The 16,744-nt window shown below is 60.1% G+C and overlaps 1 protein-coding gene across 1 annotated transcript; it reads right to left on the reverse strand.

Moving 5' to 3' along the window:
* Positions 1-3,105: 3,105 nt before the first annotated feature.
* GRIN2C (glutamate ionotropic receptor NMDA type subunit 2C) lies at positions 3,106-14,764 on the reverse strand (the record flags this gene model as incomplete). The annotated part of the gene is made up of 12 exons (XM_081219813.1): positions 14,351-14,764; positions 11,791-12,389; positions 11,373-11,487; positions 10,063-10,274; positions 9,741-9,906; positions 9,244-9,397; positions 7,664-7,789; positions 7,115-7,344; positions 6,567-6,727; positions 5,879-6,066; positions 4,680-4,912; positions 3,106-4,206 (listed from the first exon to the last, which is right to left on the reverse strand). Exons 1-12 carry the CDS (start codon positions 14,747-14,749, stop codon positions 3,106-3,108), a joined length of 3,684 nt encoding a protein of 1,227 aa, XP_081075939.1. The 5' UTR covers positions 14,750-14,764.
* Between the last annotated feature and the right edge of the window lie 1,980 nt (positions 14,765-16,744).

The raw sequence follows: 16,744 nt of genomic DNA on the forward strand, positions 1-16,744 counted from the left end.
GACTGGAGAAAGGGGAAAGTGACATCTACTAGTGCCTGCCTGGTGTGTGCGGGCACAGTGCTGGGCACTTTCCACGTGGACCTTGGTGGCATAACTTGCGGGTTAAGAGCGTAGACCGAGAAGTCGGACCTGCCACTTGCAGGCAGCAAACCCCGTGCTTTCTCCTCCTGTCCTTTGTAACATGGGGAGGATAGTACCTGCATCACTGATCCGTATGGGGCTAAAGTCCTGAGTACCTGACACCGAAGTGTTCCATAAAGCTCTTAGGTACTGATGCCCAGCTCCCTTGTCCCTTGCCAGCCACACTGCACGTGTACCGCATACCTCTAGACTCGTTGAAGACCCTGGTTTGGGTCCTCAGGCACCTAACTGGTTTCATAGCCTCCTGATGAGTCAAGTGGCTTCTTGTTAGCAACTGCCTGCCACAATTCAGAAGCGGGAAATGGACTTGAATTCTTTAGGGCTTTGGGGAGGGGGTGGTCTCTGGTTCCCCAACTCCCCCAGGAAACTGAAGGACAGCCTTCCCCCATCACAGAGCCAGACTCAGGCCAGGCTGGGGAGTTTTGGAGCCAAGACTGAAGCTCAAGTATCGTAAGTGAGGGCATCGTGCCCCCTCCCCACACACGGGCCCCAGGAAAGAGGTGGTGTGGACCATATGAGCCACTCAGTAAAGACAGAGGAAGAAACACAGCGATGGCAGCAGCAGGAGGAAACGGGGGAAGATAGTAGGAATTTCTACTGCTGAGATGTGACCAAAGGCCTCTCCCTGTGTCCCACCAAAAAAACAAAGAAAACAGCATTTGGGTGTCTGGTGTCTGGGTTCAGCTGGCTGTGCTACACTGTCACACCCTTGTGTGTGATGCCTGACATCTGTGGCTTCACTCTCCCACACAGCCGGCTCCCTCCTCCCCTGCCAGGCTTTCTGTCCTCCCCTTGATAATGCAGGACCCTTCCTCGGTCCTCCCGCAGAGGGGCAGGAGGCATCCTTCCTGCCCCCACTCCCCATGGGACTCGCTTCTCCTCAGAATACATTCCTAGAAGAGAAGGAGCAAGGCAGCCAGGAGCCCGGCCCCTCCTTAGAGCCAGTCGGCAGCAGGCTCAGCTCCACATGTGGTTCTTAATTATCTTTCCAGTTCTTGGTTAGTAATGATCTTGGAGAGTGAGCAGAGAGCAGCCTGGACCTCGCAACTCCTCCAGGCGTCACCTGCTGCAGCCTTCCAGCCGGCGCTGCGCGCAGACCCTGACCCAGGGAGCTCAGGTCCAGGGGCTGGGGGCCAGCGGTTAACCCTCTCACCTCCAGTGGCTGCAACCAAGGTCAAGCTCCCTTCCGCGGCACTGGCCTCTAGCACCGCCCTAGACTCACACTCACAGCCTGTTTTTGAGCCCCCACCCCGATCCTGGACCTGGATCCGTGAAAATCCATGGGGCAGAGAATGTGAAATGACTATAATGGGCTCGGGGGGCACACATTCTTGTGGTTGTCAGGCCCTCCAGCCAGGAACGGAGGGGTACTGGCAATTTCCACCACTCTACCATTTCAGCGGCTCTCGCCCCTAAAACCAAACAAAAAAACTTCCAGTTTTCATGGCTCCAGCCCCAGCAGTGGAATATTTGGAGACTGGAGAGGGGACCCAGCCTCCTGGGAGCCAGCAAGGAGCCGTGTGGGTAAGGGCACTGGGCCGTGGCCGCATGTGGTACTGGCATCCAGCACTGCCCTCCCCAGCCCCCTCCCTACTACATGGAGTTAAGTTTCTGCCCTGCTTCACCCAAATTGCCGGGGACAACAAGGCCTTGGACTTCACAGGCTCACAGTCAGAAAAGGCTCTAACGGCACCAACTGTGCTCACCGTGTTTGCAGAACGGATGGAAGGAGTGCTGGCTGGCTTTAGTCATTGTGGGGCTAAATGTAATCACAGGAGTGAAAGCACTGAAATTGGTAAGCTAGAGCCATCTTTTTAGATGGTTCACAGCCAGTGACATGTGACAGAGGAAGGAGACGGGGCTGAGAGCCCCAGAGGGAGGACAGAGAACTGAGATGTGGGACAGATTCTCTGACCTGGAGGTCTTTCCCTCCCAAGGATGAGCCGTGCCTGAGAGCCCCAGAGGGAGGACAGAGAACTGAGATGTGGGACAGATTCTCTGACCTGGAGGTCTTTCCCTCCCAAGGCTGAGCCGCGCCTGACCCCGGAAGCCACCCACGCCAGGCTTCCAGAGCCAGCAGGCAGTCCGAGCCCTGCACAGCCACCACGGGGCGAACACAGCTGGCCAGGGCCCAGGAGAGCCCAGCAGGTTCCCCACAACAGACCTCCCTCCGCCGTTTCCACCATAACATTGTCAGGCTCCCATGGGGGCCCCTGGCAGGGCAGAACCCCCAGAGCCCCTGGCATGAGCCCTTCTTTACAAGGAGATTGAAGGATGAGCTCCATCCATCACCACCAGAGCCCCCGTGCTGAGCACATTTGTCTCATTTGGCACCAGGGCGGGCAGGAGCTGGCACTGAATACCAAGTGGCTTCTGCTGCCTGGAGCCCTCTCTCAGCCTTACCTCCCGGATGCTCCACAAAGGGAGCTGCCCACCTGCTCTAGGCAGACACCCCATCTGGGATACTCCCATGATGCTCCTGTTGCCTACCAGCTCTGGTGTGCCCCCTCCAGGGATGCAGAATGAGGCAGCCAGGACCAGTGGGCTGTAAAAGGTTTGTTTAATGTCCCAGCACTCTGAGGAGAAGAAACTCCAGCCAGCTGGAGCCAGGAGCAGGACCGCCCTGCCCCAACACCGAGCTCCAGCCTCCATGCTCCCACACCAAGCCCCCAGAAGCCATGACCAGGGACTGGCTCACAGCAGGGCAGGGAGACCCCACTACTCCCTGTGACTCCATGCCAGGTGGGAAGGGATTTGCATAAGAAGATAGCAAAAGCCCAGCCCACACCAGGACCTGAGACTGCTGAGGTCGCTGAGCTGACCGTGGAAGACATCATCTGTCACTGGGTTCCCATGGCCAGGATTTCATGGCAGAAGCCAGAAAAGCCCGAGCCCACCTACCCCCTAACGCTGGCAGTGCCAGGCGGAGAATCCAGCTGAACAACAACCAGAATAGCTGACACCTCACACTTCTGATTCCAGGCTGGAGATCCGCCTCCAGGTGCAAGGTCGGGGGAAGCCGTGCATCCCACAGGCCACCCTGCTGAACTCTTCCAGCCCCCCAGTGTCCCTGTATTCTGTGCTCAGCCCCCGAGTCCTGCCCCTGTGCCCCGGAGGCCCCCAAGCCCCAGGAAGCCAGGGGCCGTGGCTTGCACAGGGTGGGAGGTGAGGGCAGACAGCCCCCCAGCAAAGCGGCAGGTGGGCATGGGCGTGGAGGCAGGCGTGCTGTCCGTGCGGCCAGGGTGGGGGCCCTGCCCACACCCCCTCCTGGCAGGCCTCCCGGTAGGACGGCAGCCGCATCGACTGCGCCTGCGTCCAGCGCCCGCAGGCCGGGCGGGCACACCGGGAGGGCTCCGGGTTGGGCCAGGCGAAGGCCTCGGTCACTGAGCTGGGCAGGGAAGCGTGGCGCGGGAGCGAACCTCGGGCCCAGGCCGCGCGCAGGAGAGCCTCCCGCCGGGCCAGCTGCTCCGGCCCAAGCAGCGGCAGGTCCTCGGGCTCGGGGGGCTCCGGGAAGAGCGGAAGGAAGGGGCACCCTGACCGGTTGGCTCGAGGGAAGGAGCTGTAGTGAAAGCGCTCGGGCGACTGAGGGCGCTGCGGGAGCGCGCGCCGTTCGGAGGCCGAGAGGTGCCGCCTGCCGCGCCCGGCCAGCGACAGCCACCGCGCCTCCCAGGCCGGCCGGCCAGACACCCGGGAAAAGTCGGGTAGGGAGGACCCGGGCGTCGGGGGGCGGCCCGGGGTTTGCGGGGCCCTACGCCCCAGCGCGGTGCGGCCCCCGCCCGGCGACCCGCAGCCCGTGGGGCTCGGCTCGGGGGGCGGGCCGGGGGTGGGCGGCCGCGGACTGGGGCAGGCGGGCGGCGGGGGCGCACGGCGGCCGCCGCCCCAGCTCTCGATGGTGCGCGTGGCGCGGTCCAGGGAGCTGCTCACGCCCGCCGTGGTCACCATGTCGCGCGCCGCCTGCAGCATCTTGAGCACGCTGACCTGGGCCGAGCCGGCGGTGAGGTCCGGGCTGGGCGGCCGCGCTGGGCTGGCCAGGCTCTGCACCCCGCTAAAGCAGCTGTAGATGCCCTGGGCGGGAGGCAGGAGACCGACGTGCCGTGAGCGGCGCCCGCCCTTCCGGGACCGCCCCACGCCCCACGCCCCACGCCCCACGCCCCACGCCCCACGCCCAGGTGGGAAGCATCAGCCCAGGCGTCTCTAAGTCCCAGGACATAACTAACATTTGTTAAGCTCCTACTGTGTGCTGCTGGGAGAGCTTACAGTGGAGCTCTCTGAGGCACCAAGAGGGTAACTCCTTCTCCTAAAGTCACACAGCTTCTAAATGGCAGTGAGGACTCGAACCCCGGTCAGCCCGGCTCCAAAGTCCTGCCCTGCCTGTTGGAAAAGGGCTCTGCTTCTCACCTGCTGTGTGATGCTGGCAGGCCATGCCACCTCTCCAGACCTCAGTTTTTACATCTGTAAATGGGGCCATGGCCAGCTCTGACTTAGCTGGGTTGCTGCCCCTAAAGCTGGGGCCTGTCTAGGGTGGAGTGGGCACCCACCCTGCTGAAGGCCAGCAGGAAGTCCAGCCGGGACGCGTTGGGCACCGAGTGGCGCAGCTTCCGGTAGACCAGGTGCTCCCAGGCGAAGACCAGCAGGGCCAGCCCCATGGCCACGAGCAGCATGTAGAAGACGCCGGCCATGTTGTCGATGTCCAGCTTGCTGCTCACCACCTCGTTCTTCTCATTCTGGCAGATCCCCGAGAGCCACAGCCGCTCCAGCTTCTGGGTCTCCCCTGGTGGGGGCGAGGCACACCTGGCTCAGGAAAGACCCTTCCAGTGCTCACCCAAGCCTGGAGTGAGGAGGGGTCTGGGGCCAGGGTACCCCTCCCCTGTAGGACCACACAGGGATCCAGCCCGGCAGGGGGGGAGGGGGGAGGGGGGAGGGGGAGGGGGGTGTCAATGAGCAGGAAGGAAGGAGAGCAGAGTGGGAGCTGGTGGGGGAATGCCAGCCTCTGACATGCCCACCTCCCACAAGCCCACACTCCACATGCCCAGCAAAGGCTTGTTGACTGCATAAATTTTATCATTCATTTATTCATCAAACACTTATTGATCACCTACGTGCCAGGCATGGAGCTGGGCACACAGAGCCAAAAGGCCTAGGCCCCCAAGGGGGCTGCAAGCACCTTCATTGTTATCACTCGCATTATTCTATGGCACTGATGGAAAACCAGACAGTTATTTATCTAATAGGGTTGGGACTCTAAATTCAAAGCTCTCTCTGGGTGTTGGGGCAGCCCAGCCGGGCCGCTCACACATGTGAGCCCCCGGGATACCAAGGCAAACCTGGGTTCTGGCTCTGGGATTAGGCAGACTGTTGGCGCTACCCCAGGTCATCTCAAGATGCAATGGAGGGGAGGGGTCTTGGGAACAGTAAAGGAGTCCAGATGCCCCCAAACCTCCACTGTGTGGCCTAAGCTCCTTCCTGTCTTCCCATCCTGCAAAGGCTCCCCAGCTATCTCCTGCTCCCTCCCGGCAAACCAGTCCCTCCCCACGTCTCCATCCAGCTGCTCCTAATACCCCCCACCCAGCCACTGCACCCACCTCTCACCCCCAGAAACCTCTCTCCATGCCCACGGGCCCTGGGCACTCAGAGGACAGTGGTGGAGATGTTGACCAGCCATCGGGCAGCTGTCCCGACCACGGGCTCTGTGGCCCACCCGGGACCCACCCCAGCCCCCATCAGCGGCTGCACCCACCGTCCCCCAGGAACTGCAGGAGCGCCAGGTCTATGGCCCGCTTCCAGTGGGAGTCCTTCTGCATGGCGATGCCATAGCCAGTGGTGGCAAAGACCTTGCCAGAGCCAATGGTGACCAGCTTGCAGCCCTCGTCCTTGCCCGCCATGTAGTTGAGGACAGCAGCGTCATAGATGAAGGCATCCAGCTTCCTGGGGACAGGCTGAGCCCTCAGGCCAGGGATCAAGTGGAGTTCAGAGCACCAAACCTGGGGCCTGACAGGGGTCTGGGCCACGTGAGCCCACTGACCACCACCCAGGAGGGATGGATGGGCAGAGCCTTCTCTAGATCTCTGGGGTCCTGGTGCAGAGAAGCCCCCTCCCACAGCTTCGGAACCCCACCTACCCTCCTCCTCAGAGAGGCCAGGGAACACTCTGCTCCCAGAGGACACACCCTCTCTGCCCTCCAGGCCCCTAAAGATCCTAAGAAGGTCACAACCAACACCTGAGGGCAAGGCTGAACCTTGGTCAATACCACAGCTGCGTCTCTGGGCTCTGGTGGGCGTCCTCAAGCTTCACTCTGCCCCAAGACCTCCTCACCCCCTCCCCGGGGTTCCTACATGGCAACCCAGTCTCACCATCCCACCTTGGGTCTCTCGAGGAGACACGTGGGTAGAGACAGTCAGAGGGTGGGTGCAGAACTGCGGACCCACCCCATCTTGAGGCTGCTAAGCGCATCCTCCACTGAGCGCTGGTTGAACTTGACCATGTGGGTGTGCATGTCGCGGTAGTTGCTGCGGATGTTCCGCTCCGTGCTACCGTTGGGCACGGTGCCGAAGCGGAAGGGCGGGTACTGGTCCTGAGGCCGCTGGAACTGCACGCAGAGGGCAGCCACCATTCATAACCCCTCCTCCAACCCTCCAGGCGCCCCCGGCCCCGACCCCATCCCCCTAGTCTGGACTTGAATAGCGAGCGCAGCATGGTCTTAGAGACTGTCCAGCCCACGCCGGTGTTTTACAAACAAGGAAACTGAGGCCGGGACAGGGAGAGACTTACTCAAGGCCACTTAGTCAGTGGACCTGAGCCATCTCCCCCTGTCCCCGTCCCCAGCCCCCTCCTCCCCAGGCTCCCCCGCTTCTGCCTGCTCCCGCCTCCAGTTCAAATTCCACTGATTCTAACTGTCCTGTGTCCCACCCAACGCCTGCTCCTGGCTGCAGCATCCCCCACAACCCTCCAACAGCACCCTCTGGGGCTCCAGAACCTTCTTGTCACTGAGGCCAGACACAGTGTCGATGTACTGCTCCTGGATCATGAAGGCGGCCAAGTTGGCAGTGTAGCTGGCGAGGAAGATGACGGCGAAGAAAGCCCAGACCAGGACCATGATCTTGCTGGTGGTGCCCCGGGGGTTCTCGATGGGCACCGAGTTGTTGAAGACCAGTGCCCAGAGCAGCCACACAGACTTGCCGATGGTGAAGGACGGGCCCCCAGACTCTGGGGGTGAAAGGGAGGACACTGGTGCTCCTCTTGCCCGGGACAGAGGGGGTCAGGTTCAGCCCACCCCACTCCACAGCTCCTGTCTCTGCTCTGTCCTGGGTGGAGACCCCATCCCTGGCCGTCCCCACCCCAGGGCACGTCAACTCACCTTGCTTCTCTCTCTCTCTCTCATGCATCTGATTGGCCCCCTGCATATTGTCCGAAGGCCAGGGACCTCCCCCACGGGGCATTCTCTGAAAGGCCCCTCTGGCCCTGAACCCACCCCTCCTGGAAGTTCCAGCCCTGCCCCTGCTCCCAGGCCCAGGGGGAAGCTGACTCTTGCCGCTGGTGAGGTTCTGGTTGTAGCTGACGGGGCTGAAGTACTCAAACATGAAGACGGTGATGGCCACCACGGTGAGGCACATGACAAACATCATCACCCACACGGCAGGGCTGTAGGGCTCTGGGAACAGAGGCAGGAGGTTCAGAGGCATCGGCGCTGTGTGTCCCCCCAACAGCTCAGGAGTTCTGGGTGCAGACAGGTGGGCCCATGTGGTCATCAGCCCCGTGGACTGAGCCGAGGGGTTTCTGACTCTCAGAGCAGTGGAGCCCCAGGAGAGACGCCATCCCCCAGGGAGGTCAGGCTCCCCAGCATTCTTGGTCTCTCTCCTCCATCTGCCCTGGGCCAGGGTCCCATCACCCACCACCCACCCTAGGAAACCTCCCTTTGATTCCACATCTCCCCTGGCTCTCATTCTCCCTCTTCCCCCCACTTCCTTTCGCCAAATCCCTGAGGGTGGCCCCTCAAAGCCCCAGGAGCAAGCTCAGGGAATTCCCTCTGCTTTCCTCCTCTCCTTCCTCGCCGCCAGCACCTCTGCCCACGCTCCTGGGTCTGGAACTCCACCCCCCGACACCCCCCGGGCCCAGCATGGGTGAGCTGCTTGGAATCAGAGCTCTGAAGCCAAGTCTTACCCCTCATCCTACTGACACAGAAACCGAGGCCTGAGGGGCTGGGGAGACCGACCTGAGGTTTCTGACAAAATCATTTCAGTCTCCCTGAGTGAGAAGTCATTACTGCCCAAAGCATTTGCTCCTTTGATACAATGCCCATCCTACGAAGTGGAGTTTGTTGCCTTCCCTGTGGCTGAGGAACCCTGGTCAGAGAGGTTCAGTGACTTGCCCAAGGTCACACAGCAGGAAGAGGCAGACCTGGGATTCCCTCTTCTGCTCCTGGTCAAGAGGCTCACCTGTCCTCAGGGCTCTTTGAACCATCCCACACTGCAAGTCCCACCTGAGCTTCTGACTGGGTGCTCTGGGAAGGCCAGGACTATGGCCGGATCCCAGCACCTAGCATGGGACCTGGCACAAGGGAGCTGCCCAAGAAAAGCTGAATTCCTAATCAAGTCAGAAACTAGCCTGGCTTCCCATGCTCTGGCTTGGCTCCTCCAACCCCCCGTGAATCTTCTCCCTTTGTCCCAGTGTCCCAGCCCAGGAGTTCCCAGGCGGTCCAGTGGTTAGGACTCTGTGCTTTCACTGCTGAGGGTGCGGGTTCAATCCCTGGTCAGGGAACTAAGATCCCGCAAGCCATGAGGCCAAAAAATGAAACAAAAAACAATGTCCCAGCCCACCAGGCACCTCCTGAAGTCAGCCTGCCTTCCTGGTTTTCCTGTCCCTCACGAGGGCACCACATTTTACCCCGCCCTTACCGAGCACCTGGGCTCAGGACTGAACCTGGACGTCACCTCTTCCCTCTCCGTCTACCCACCTATTGTAGCTCAGGCCTCTGGCTAACCTCCAAGGACCCAAGGCTGCATTGCTGCCCTCTGGGGTCCACCCCAAGCTCCCCATCTCCACCCATGCTCCACACGTCCACTTCGTGGGCCCCTCTGCGCTATCCCTGCCCACCCCGAGCCGCACCCAGGAAGGCCGAGGGGGAGACGGTGCCGTTGCTGCGAGCCACCATCACGCTGATGCCCGTCTCCACAAAGGGCACAGAGAAGTCCACGATCTCGGAGCGCTCCTCATTGATGGTGAGGGAGCCGATGGCCATGTCTGCCCGCTTGTAGTACACCTGGGGGTCAGGCCCAGATCAGAGGAGGGGCTCCCGCAGGCTGGAGGACTCCCCCGCTCCCCTCCCAGCCCCGCAGCCAGCACCCACCAGCTGAGTCAGTTGTTCCCACTTGGGTCCTCAGAGCTCCACTTTCAGTACTGACCCCAGGGGTCATCATTGGTGCCAGCACAGTGCCCCTGCCAGTTTGGAGACCCTTAGGAGCTGGGCCTGGGTCCCACCCTGACTGATCCCCAGAACAGGAGGAAACACCTAAGGAACATCGGGGCGTGGCTGACGGATGGATGGGGCCCAGGGCAGCAGGCGGGCAGGTGGGCGGGCGCAGGTGGCCTGGGGGCGGGCCTACCTCCCCGATCATGCCGTTCCACACGCCGCGCACCCTCTTGCCATGCTTGCCGTTGGTCACCAGGTACAGGTTGTAGGAGAACTTGACCACCTTGGCCAGCTTCTTGAGGATGTCGATGCAGAAGCCCTTACAGCAAAGCTTGGTGTAGGGGGCCGTGTCACCACTGCTGCCACCAAGAGACCAGCAGGGGTCAGAGCCAGCGGCTCCTCCCAGCCTGGTGGGTGGACGCCCACCCCTATGCCCAAGCATAAGACACACACAACGCCCGCCATCGCACGGCGGCACACGGCTCACACCGGGCCTCCCGGGTGTTCTCGCGGACCTGAAGGTGTGGTTGCCATGCCGGCGGCAGGGCACAGTGTTGGGCACGCAGCCGCCTGTGCCAGGGTCGGGGCTCTCCACGATGACAAAGGGTCGCTCTTCCAGCGTGGCCACCGTCAGGTGCCGGCTGTCCACCACGGGCTGCAGGGAGGCACTGTAGCGAGGCCATACCGGGTACTTCATGTGGAGGACACCATGGTCCCAGCGCCCCACCTGCAGAGGGTGACCGGCCTCAGCCCAGGACCTTCAGCCCCACTAAGCCCACACTATAGGTGGGGCCTCTGCGCGAGGCCTGCCAGGACCAAGAATCCCCCTACCACACCTAAGGTCACTTGGGGCAGGACGAAGCAGGGCCTGGGGCGGGAGCATCTGGCGAACAGGAGCGTCGGGGCAAGGGGCTGGGCGAGGGGAGGGCTCCCTGCAGCCTCCCCGGCTTCTGGTCCCTGCACTTTCCAGGTCAGCCTCCACACTGCTGCTGGCTCACGGCCTCTTCCTAAAGCCCAGACCCGAGCCTGTCACACCGCACTCATTCCCCCAAGCTTCACATAAAGTCCTTAGCCCAGCACTCAAGGCCCTTCACGGGTCCAATTTATCTCCATCACCCTACCCTTCTTCCCCAGTCCCCACACCTCCAAACGCATCACTTAAAAATGCTCCAGGGGAATTCCCTGGCAGTCCGGTGGTTAAGACTCGGCGCTTTCACTGCCATGGGCCCTGGTTCAATCCCTGGTCAGGGAACTAAGATCCCACAAGCTGCGTGGCATGGCAAAAACCAAAACCAAAACCAAACCAAAACCAAAAAACTAAACCCTCCTTCCCCTCAGTCTATACCAGGCTACTATCCCTTCCCGACGGGCTCCTACTCAACCATCCATAGCCCAGCCCAAATGTCCCAACTTCTGTGAAGCCTTCCCCAGTTTCCTCCTTTGAAGACAGAACTAATTTCTGCCCCTCCTCTCGATTCCCATAATGCTTTGCAAACATTTTTTCTTAAGCACTGACCTCCCCAAACTCTATTTGTTTACGTGTCCGTCTAGCCAGCACAGCTGTGGGTTACTCCTCCAGGGGCAGGACTGTGTAATAAGAGTGCTTGATAAGTTCTACAGTGAAGGGTGTTGTGGGAGCCCGGAGTAGACCTGCCTCAGACCCCCTGGGGGACCTGGAAGGCTTCTCAGTGGAAATGTTTCAGCTGAGACCTGAAGGATGAGGGGCTGGATGAGGGACAGAAGGACCTCTCTGCTCAGCTGTGGGACAAGAGGGGGGGATAAAATGAAAGGGTACCGAGGGCCCCTGGGCTCACCCCCTTCTCACCATCTCCCAGAGGCGGTGCCGGTTGAGGGCGATCACCACCATGGTGGGCTGGACCAGGTACCCACCAGGGCTGAAGGAGAAGTCCCGGCCCTCCCAGGTGACATTCAGTAGGTGCCTGCGAGGGGGGAGAAGCCAGGGTCCCCTTAGCCCCGATCAGGACCAGATGTGCCCTCCCCCACCTTCTGCCGCATCACCGCCAGCAGCAGGTAGCATTTGTGTAATTATTGTTCTGTTTCCCTGTGTTGACCCCCGAGATCCTCACCACACCCTCACACCCCGCTCTTTTCTCAGATGAAGAAACAATGGCCCAGAGAGGTGAGGTCACTTGGCTCCAGGCACACACCTAGTGGGAGGTGTGACCAGTGAGCCCAAACTCACGGCCACTCGTGGCCATCCTATGCCCTGGGCAGGTCCCCACCTGTAGAAGGCCTTCCGGGCAGGGCTGACAGGCCCAGGATGGCCGCGGCACTCCTCAGCCGGGGCAGGCAGGGCGCCGTGCTGGCGCCGGTAGCCGTGGGCGCCGAGGGCCAGGATGGCCACGCCGTCGCGGACTTTCTGGCGCAAGCTGAGGCGCCAGCTCTCGGTGACGACGCTGATGAGGCCCACGGGGAAGGCGGCAGGGGGCGCGTCGGTGCTGCCCAGCGCCAGGTTGGGCACCAGCCACACGTGCCCGGGCCCCACCAGGCCGGCCTGGGCCGCCTCGGCAAAGAGCACCTCGGCCTCCTCGCGCGAGCAGTAGGCCACCAGCACCGGGGCGTCGAGCTGGCGCAGCAGGCGCTGGGTGTGGGCGCGCGTCCCGCCGGGGTCCAGCTCCAGCGTGAGCACGTCCAGCAGCCGCCAGCCCACGTAGCTGGCGTCGGCGACGGCGCGCACGATCTCGAGGAAGAGGGCGTGGCCCGGGTGCAGGCTGGTGATCACGGCGAACGCGCTCCAGTCGTACTCCTCCAGCACCTTGAACAGCACCTGCAGCTGCTGCTCCAGGGACACGCCCAGCTGCAGGAAGGCGGAGCCCGGCTCCTAGGGGGAGGGGTGGGGCCTGAGCGGAGGGTAGGGCGAGCCGAGTCCCGCCCCGCCCCAACTTCCACTCCCTCCGGCAACCCCCACACACCCTTGCGTCGGAAGGTGCTGGATGTCCCGGGAGCCCTAGTCTCGCGATAACCTCCCTCCCGCCCGCCCCGCACGTGGTTCCCAGCCCCTGCCGCCCATTAGAATGCCCTGGAGAGATTTTTTAAATATTCGTGCCTGACCAAGGCTGGACCGCAAACCAGCAGCAGCAGCGTCAGCTGGGAGCTTGTAGGAAATGCAAATTCTCGGGCGCAGTGCTCACCTGCTGGATCAGAATCCCTGAGGATGGCGCCCGGGAATCTGTATTTCAACAAGCTCTTTAGGTGACTCTTGAGCCCACTAGTCCAGACCAACTGAATGGGAATCTTAGAAATGGTACACTGGGTGTCTGTATTTTTCTAAAGCACTGTGAGGGTGGAGAACCACCGTGCTGAGAGCTAATGTCAGGCCCACAGGTAACTGGGAAAGCACCATCCTCTATGGAGCCCTGGGGATGAGAATGTCCTTCCTCTCTACTGCCTCTGCCACCACAAACGCCCAGGACACTGCAAGATCGAGCCTGGGCTAGCGCAAGCCTCTCCTAGCTGTGGGTTCCCTGCTGCCACTGCAGCCCCTCCAAGATTTCGCCACACTGCGACTGTCCCAATCTTTTAAAAAAGCAACTCCGAGAAAACTCTACAGGACAAGTAACCCAGTTCCTTCAACAAACAAATTTGCAAGGAAAAAAGAGAGAGATGGGCTTCCCTGGTGGCGCAGTGGTTGAGAGTCCGCCTGCCGATGCAGGGGACACGGGTTCGTGCCCGGGTCCGGGAAGATCCCACATGCCGCGAAGCGGCTGGGCTCGTGAGCCATGGCCGCTGAGCCTGCGCGTCCGGAGCCTGTGCTCCACAACGGGAGAGGCCACAGCACTGAGAGGCCCGCGTACCGCAAAAAAAAAAAAAAAAAACAGAAGAGGAGAAGTGGGTGGGGGTAAGGCTGAGGCAGGGTTGGCCTGGGATGGATAGGGGCTACATGGGGTCATTATACTCTTCTACTTTTACGTATGCTCCAAATTCCCCATAATAAAAATATAATCATAAAAGAAAGGCAAATCAGATCAGTCTCCCCTCAACACCTTCTTCAGCTCCTCACTTACTTTGAGTAAAACCTGAATGTCCTCCCGTGTGGTTGGGACCTCACCTCCCTCTCCAGGCTCCTGTCTGTTCCTCAGACACTCTGTGCTCCTTCTCACCTCTGGGTGTTCACACCACCTGCTCCCTCCGCCTGGAACGCTCTCCCCCAGTCCACCACACACACATACCTTGTCAACCCCCCCTCATCCTTCAGGTCTCGGCTTAGGTGTCATTTCTTAGGAGACCTTCTCTGACCAACCCCAGACCCAGAAGGGGTCCTACTGGACTCCCTCGGGGCATCCTGTCTTTTTCCTTCAGGACTAGGATCCCAGCTGTGATTGCTGGTGAATGTGTGTTTAGAACTTTCTCCCCACAGGACAGCAAGGGCATGACCTGCCCTTGGATGCTCTCCGCTGCAGGCCAGCTACATCAGATCCCACACCCACCCTGGCCCTGCACTTCTGGGTCTGGAGCCTGACCACGGAAGGCCAGAAAAACAGGGAGAAGGTGGGCAAGGGCTGCCCCAGAACTAGAGGTGGGTTTGGTACCTGCCCATCCCTCATCCAGACACACATGTGAAAGCAGCTCAGAAAGTTTATCTTCTAGAACATAGGAACATCATTCCCACAGCCTTCTCCTCCCTCACCCATGCCTCCCTCAGCCCTCACCCCCTTGCTGGGCCCACCCAATCCCAGTTTCCCAGGACCTAAGTGTCTCCCTGGCCCAGACTCAGCCCCTCTCCCCCAGCCCCAGCCTGGCTCCAGGCTCATGGGATGTAGGGACATGACTTTGAATGGGCACCTTGGGGGTGAGGACCACAGCAGAGCCCCCACTGATGCTGAGGATAGGCACGTGGGTCTGGAAGGAGATGAAGTCGAGGATCTGGGCCACGGCCTCGGTGTCCACGTTGTCTTCAAAGACGATGCCATGGACTCGGGCAGTGCCCAGGAGCCCGCAGATCTGGGTGAGAAGACTGCTGGGGTTGGTGTTGTTGACACGCACGGTGAGTGGCTGGACCTCCATGGGCAGGTCCAGGAAGCTCTGGGGGGTGAGGCGGGTACGGGCCTGGGCCTGCGGTGGCCCCGAGCTGCCAAACACCACGGCCACCGTCACAGCCTGCTCGCCCTGACCCAGGCCCAGCCCTGCCCAGGCACCGAGGAGTGAGGTGAGCAGCAGGGCCGGCCCCAGGGCCCCACCCATGTCCACTGGAGGGTCCTGCGGAGAGACCACGATAGGCACAGGGAGGGGGACAGAGGCACGGAGAGAAAAGATGAATGACAGAGAGGAGGCAAAGGCCAGAGTCAGAGGGACACACACCCAGAGGCTGAAAGAGAAGAGGGAGAAACCTCCCTCCACAAAGAGAGGCAGAGAGAGGGGGAGACAGACAGACACAGACAGACAAAGAGAAAGAGACAGAGAGGTTAGCTGAGCGTCCAAGCGCAGCCCAGAGGGCAGGACCCGGGAAGAACGTGACCAGAATAGGTGCTCACTACTTCCATTCTACTGTTGAACATCAGGCTTGGCTAGAAAGGCCAGAGCTTTGGAAACTCATCCATCTGGGTTCTGCCCCAGGCAGATTCACAGCAAATGCTAATCTGGTGGGACTTCCCTGGTGGCGCAGTGGTTGGGAATACGCCTGCCAATGCAGGGGACACAGGTTCGTGCCTTGGTCAGGCGAGATCCCACATGCCGTGGAGCAACTAAGCCCGTGCACCACAACTACTGAGCCTGCGCTCTAGAACCTGTGAGCCACAACTTCTGAGCCCGCTAGCCACAACTACTGAAGCCTGTGCGCCTAGAGCCTGTGCTCCGCAACAAGAGAAGCCACCGCAATGAGAAGCCCGCACACCACAACAAAGAGTAGCCCCCGATCGCCACAACTAGAGAAAGCCCGGGCACAGCAATGAAGACCCAACGCAGCCAAAAATAAATAAATTTATTTTTTTTTAAATGCTAACCTGGTACCAAGTGCATGGATATGAGTCAGAGAGACCTGAGTTCAAGTCCCAGTTCTGACACTTACTAACTGTGTGATCTTGGGGAAGTTGCTTAGCCTCTCTGAGCCATGATTTCTTGCCTGCAGTAATCACAGGACCTACTTCACAGCAGTGGGAGGGCTACCCACTGTTGTCAGTATCCTTATCCTATAGGTGACAGCCCCACAGCCAGGTAAAGGAAGGCAGCTCTTGTAACAAACACACACACACACACACACACACACACACACACACACCCCTTCTCCATCCTAAACTGAATCTAACATCCCCAAGGGCCCTGCTCTTCATAATCCTACCTGGCACAAAGCCCCCTCCTCCTGGGCACTGGATATCCCTACTCTACCCTCTGTGGCCTCAATTAGTAGCAGCTCTTCCACAGCAGGAGTGTGTCACCAGTGATTTGTTCAGGGCTCGGGTTTATCTCACACATGACCTGCCACCCTAGGCCATCGCTGGTGTGAGGGATTTTTTAACCTACCCCAAGGGCCTGACGTGTATCCCTGCGAAACAAACATCATTGCTTTTGGACAAACAGCCACACCGGTGAGTGGTGCCCACGGATGCAGCTCTCCCTCCCGGCTGGCCATCGGCCACAGCTTTGCCACCCTCTCCATCTCCATCACATCCCCAGTGAAACTTCTGAACAGGGGAGAGCCAAATGGTGACCAGGCTGGGCTTGGTCTCATTTCAAAATGAGAAGACAGGATTTTTGGCAGGGGAGGGCACACTGTGCTCATTTTTGTGCCCTTGAAATCTCCCCCTGTGTATGGTTTCCCAGTACACTGACTTAGAACGTCAGTTTGGAGGCGTGTGATTCTAGGGTGGGAAGCTAAGTGTGCCATGCCCACCTCTACCTCCAATGAGGGATTTCAAATCACACCTGCAAAGAGCACTGTCGGGCTCATTTCTTCCTTTGCGAGTCCTCTCTGTGCTCATCTCTGCCCACCTCTGTAGCTTCCCCATCCTCTGGGAAGCCCGAAGCTTCCCCCACTTATGCCTCCCAGCTCTGAGCTCTAGAACCGTGCTGTCAAATACAGCAGCCACCCGTCACGTATGATGACTGGGCACTTAAATGTGGCTTGTCCAAACTGAGGTGTGCTGCGAAGTGTAACATGCACGCTGGAGAGTGAAGACTTTGTATTACAAAAAGAAAATCTCTCACTAAGATTTTTATATGGATTACATGTTGAAGAAATAT

The sequence above is a fragment of the Mesoplodon bidens genome (genome assembly GCF_964165515.1).
Source record: "Mesoplodon bidens genome assembly, chromosome: 19".
Taxonomy (NCBI): domain Eukaryota; kingdom Metazoa; phylum Chordata; class Mammalia; order Artiodactyla; family Ziphiidae; genus Mesoplodon; species Mesoplodon bidens.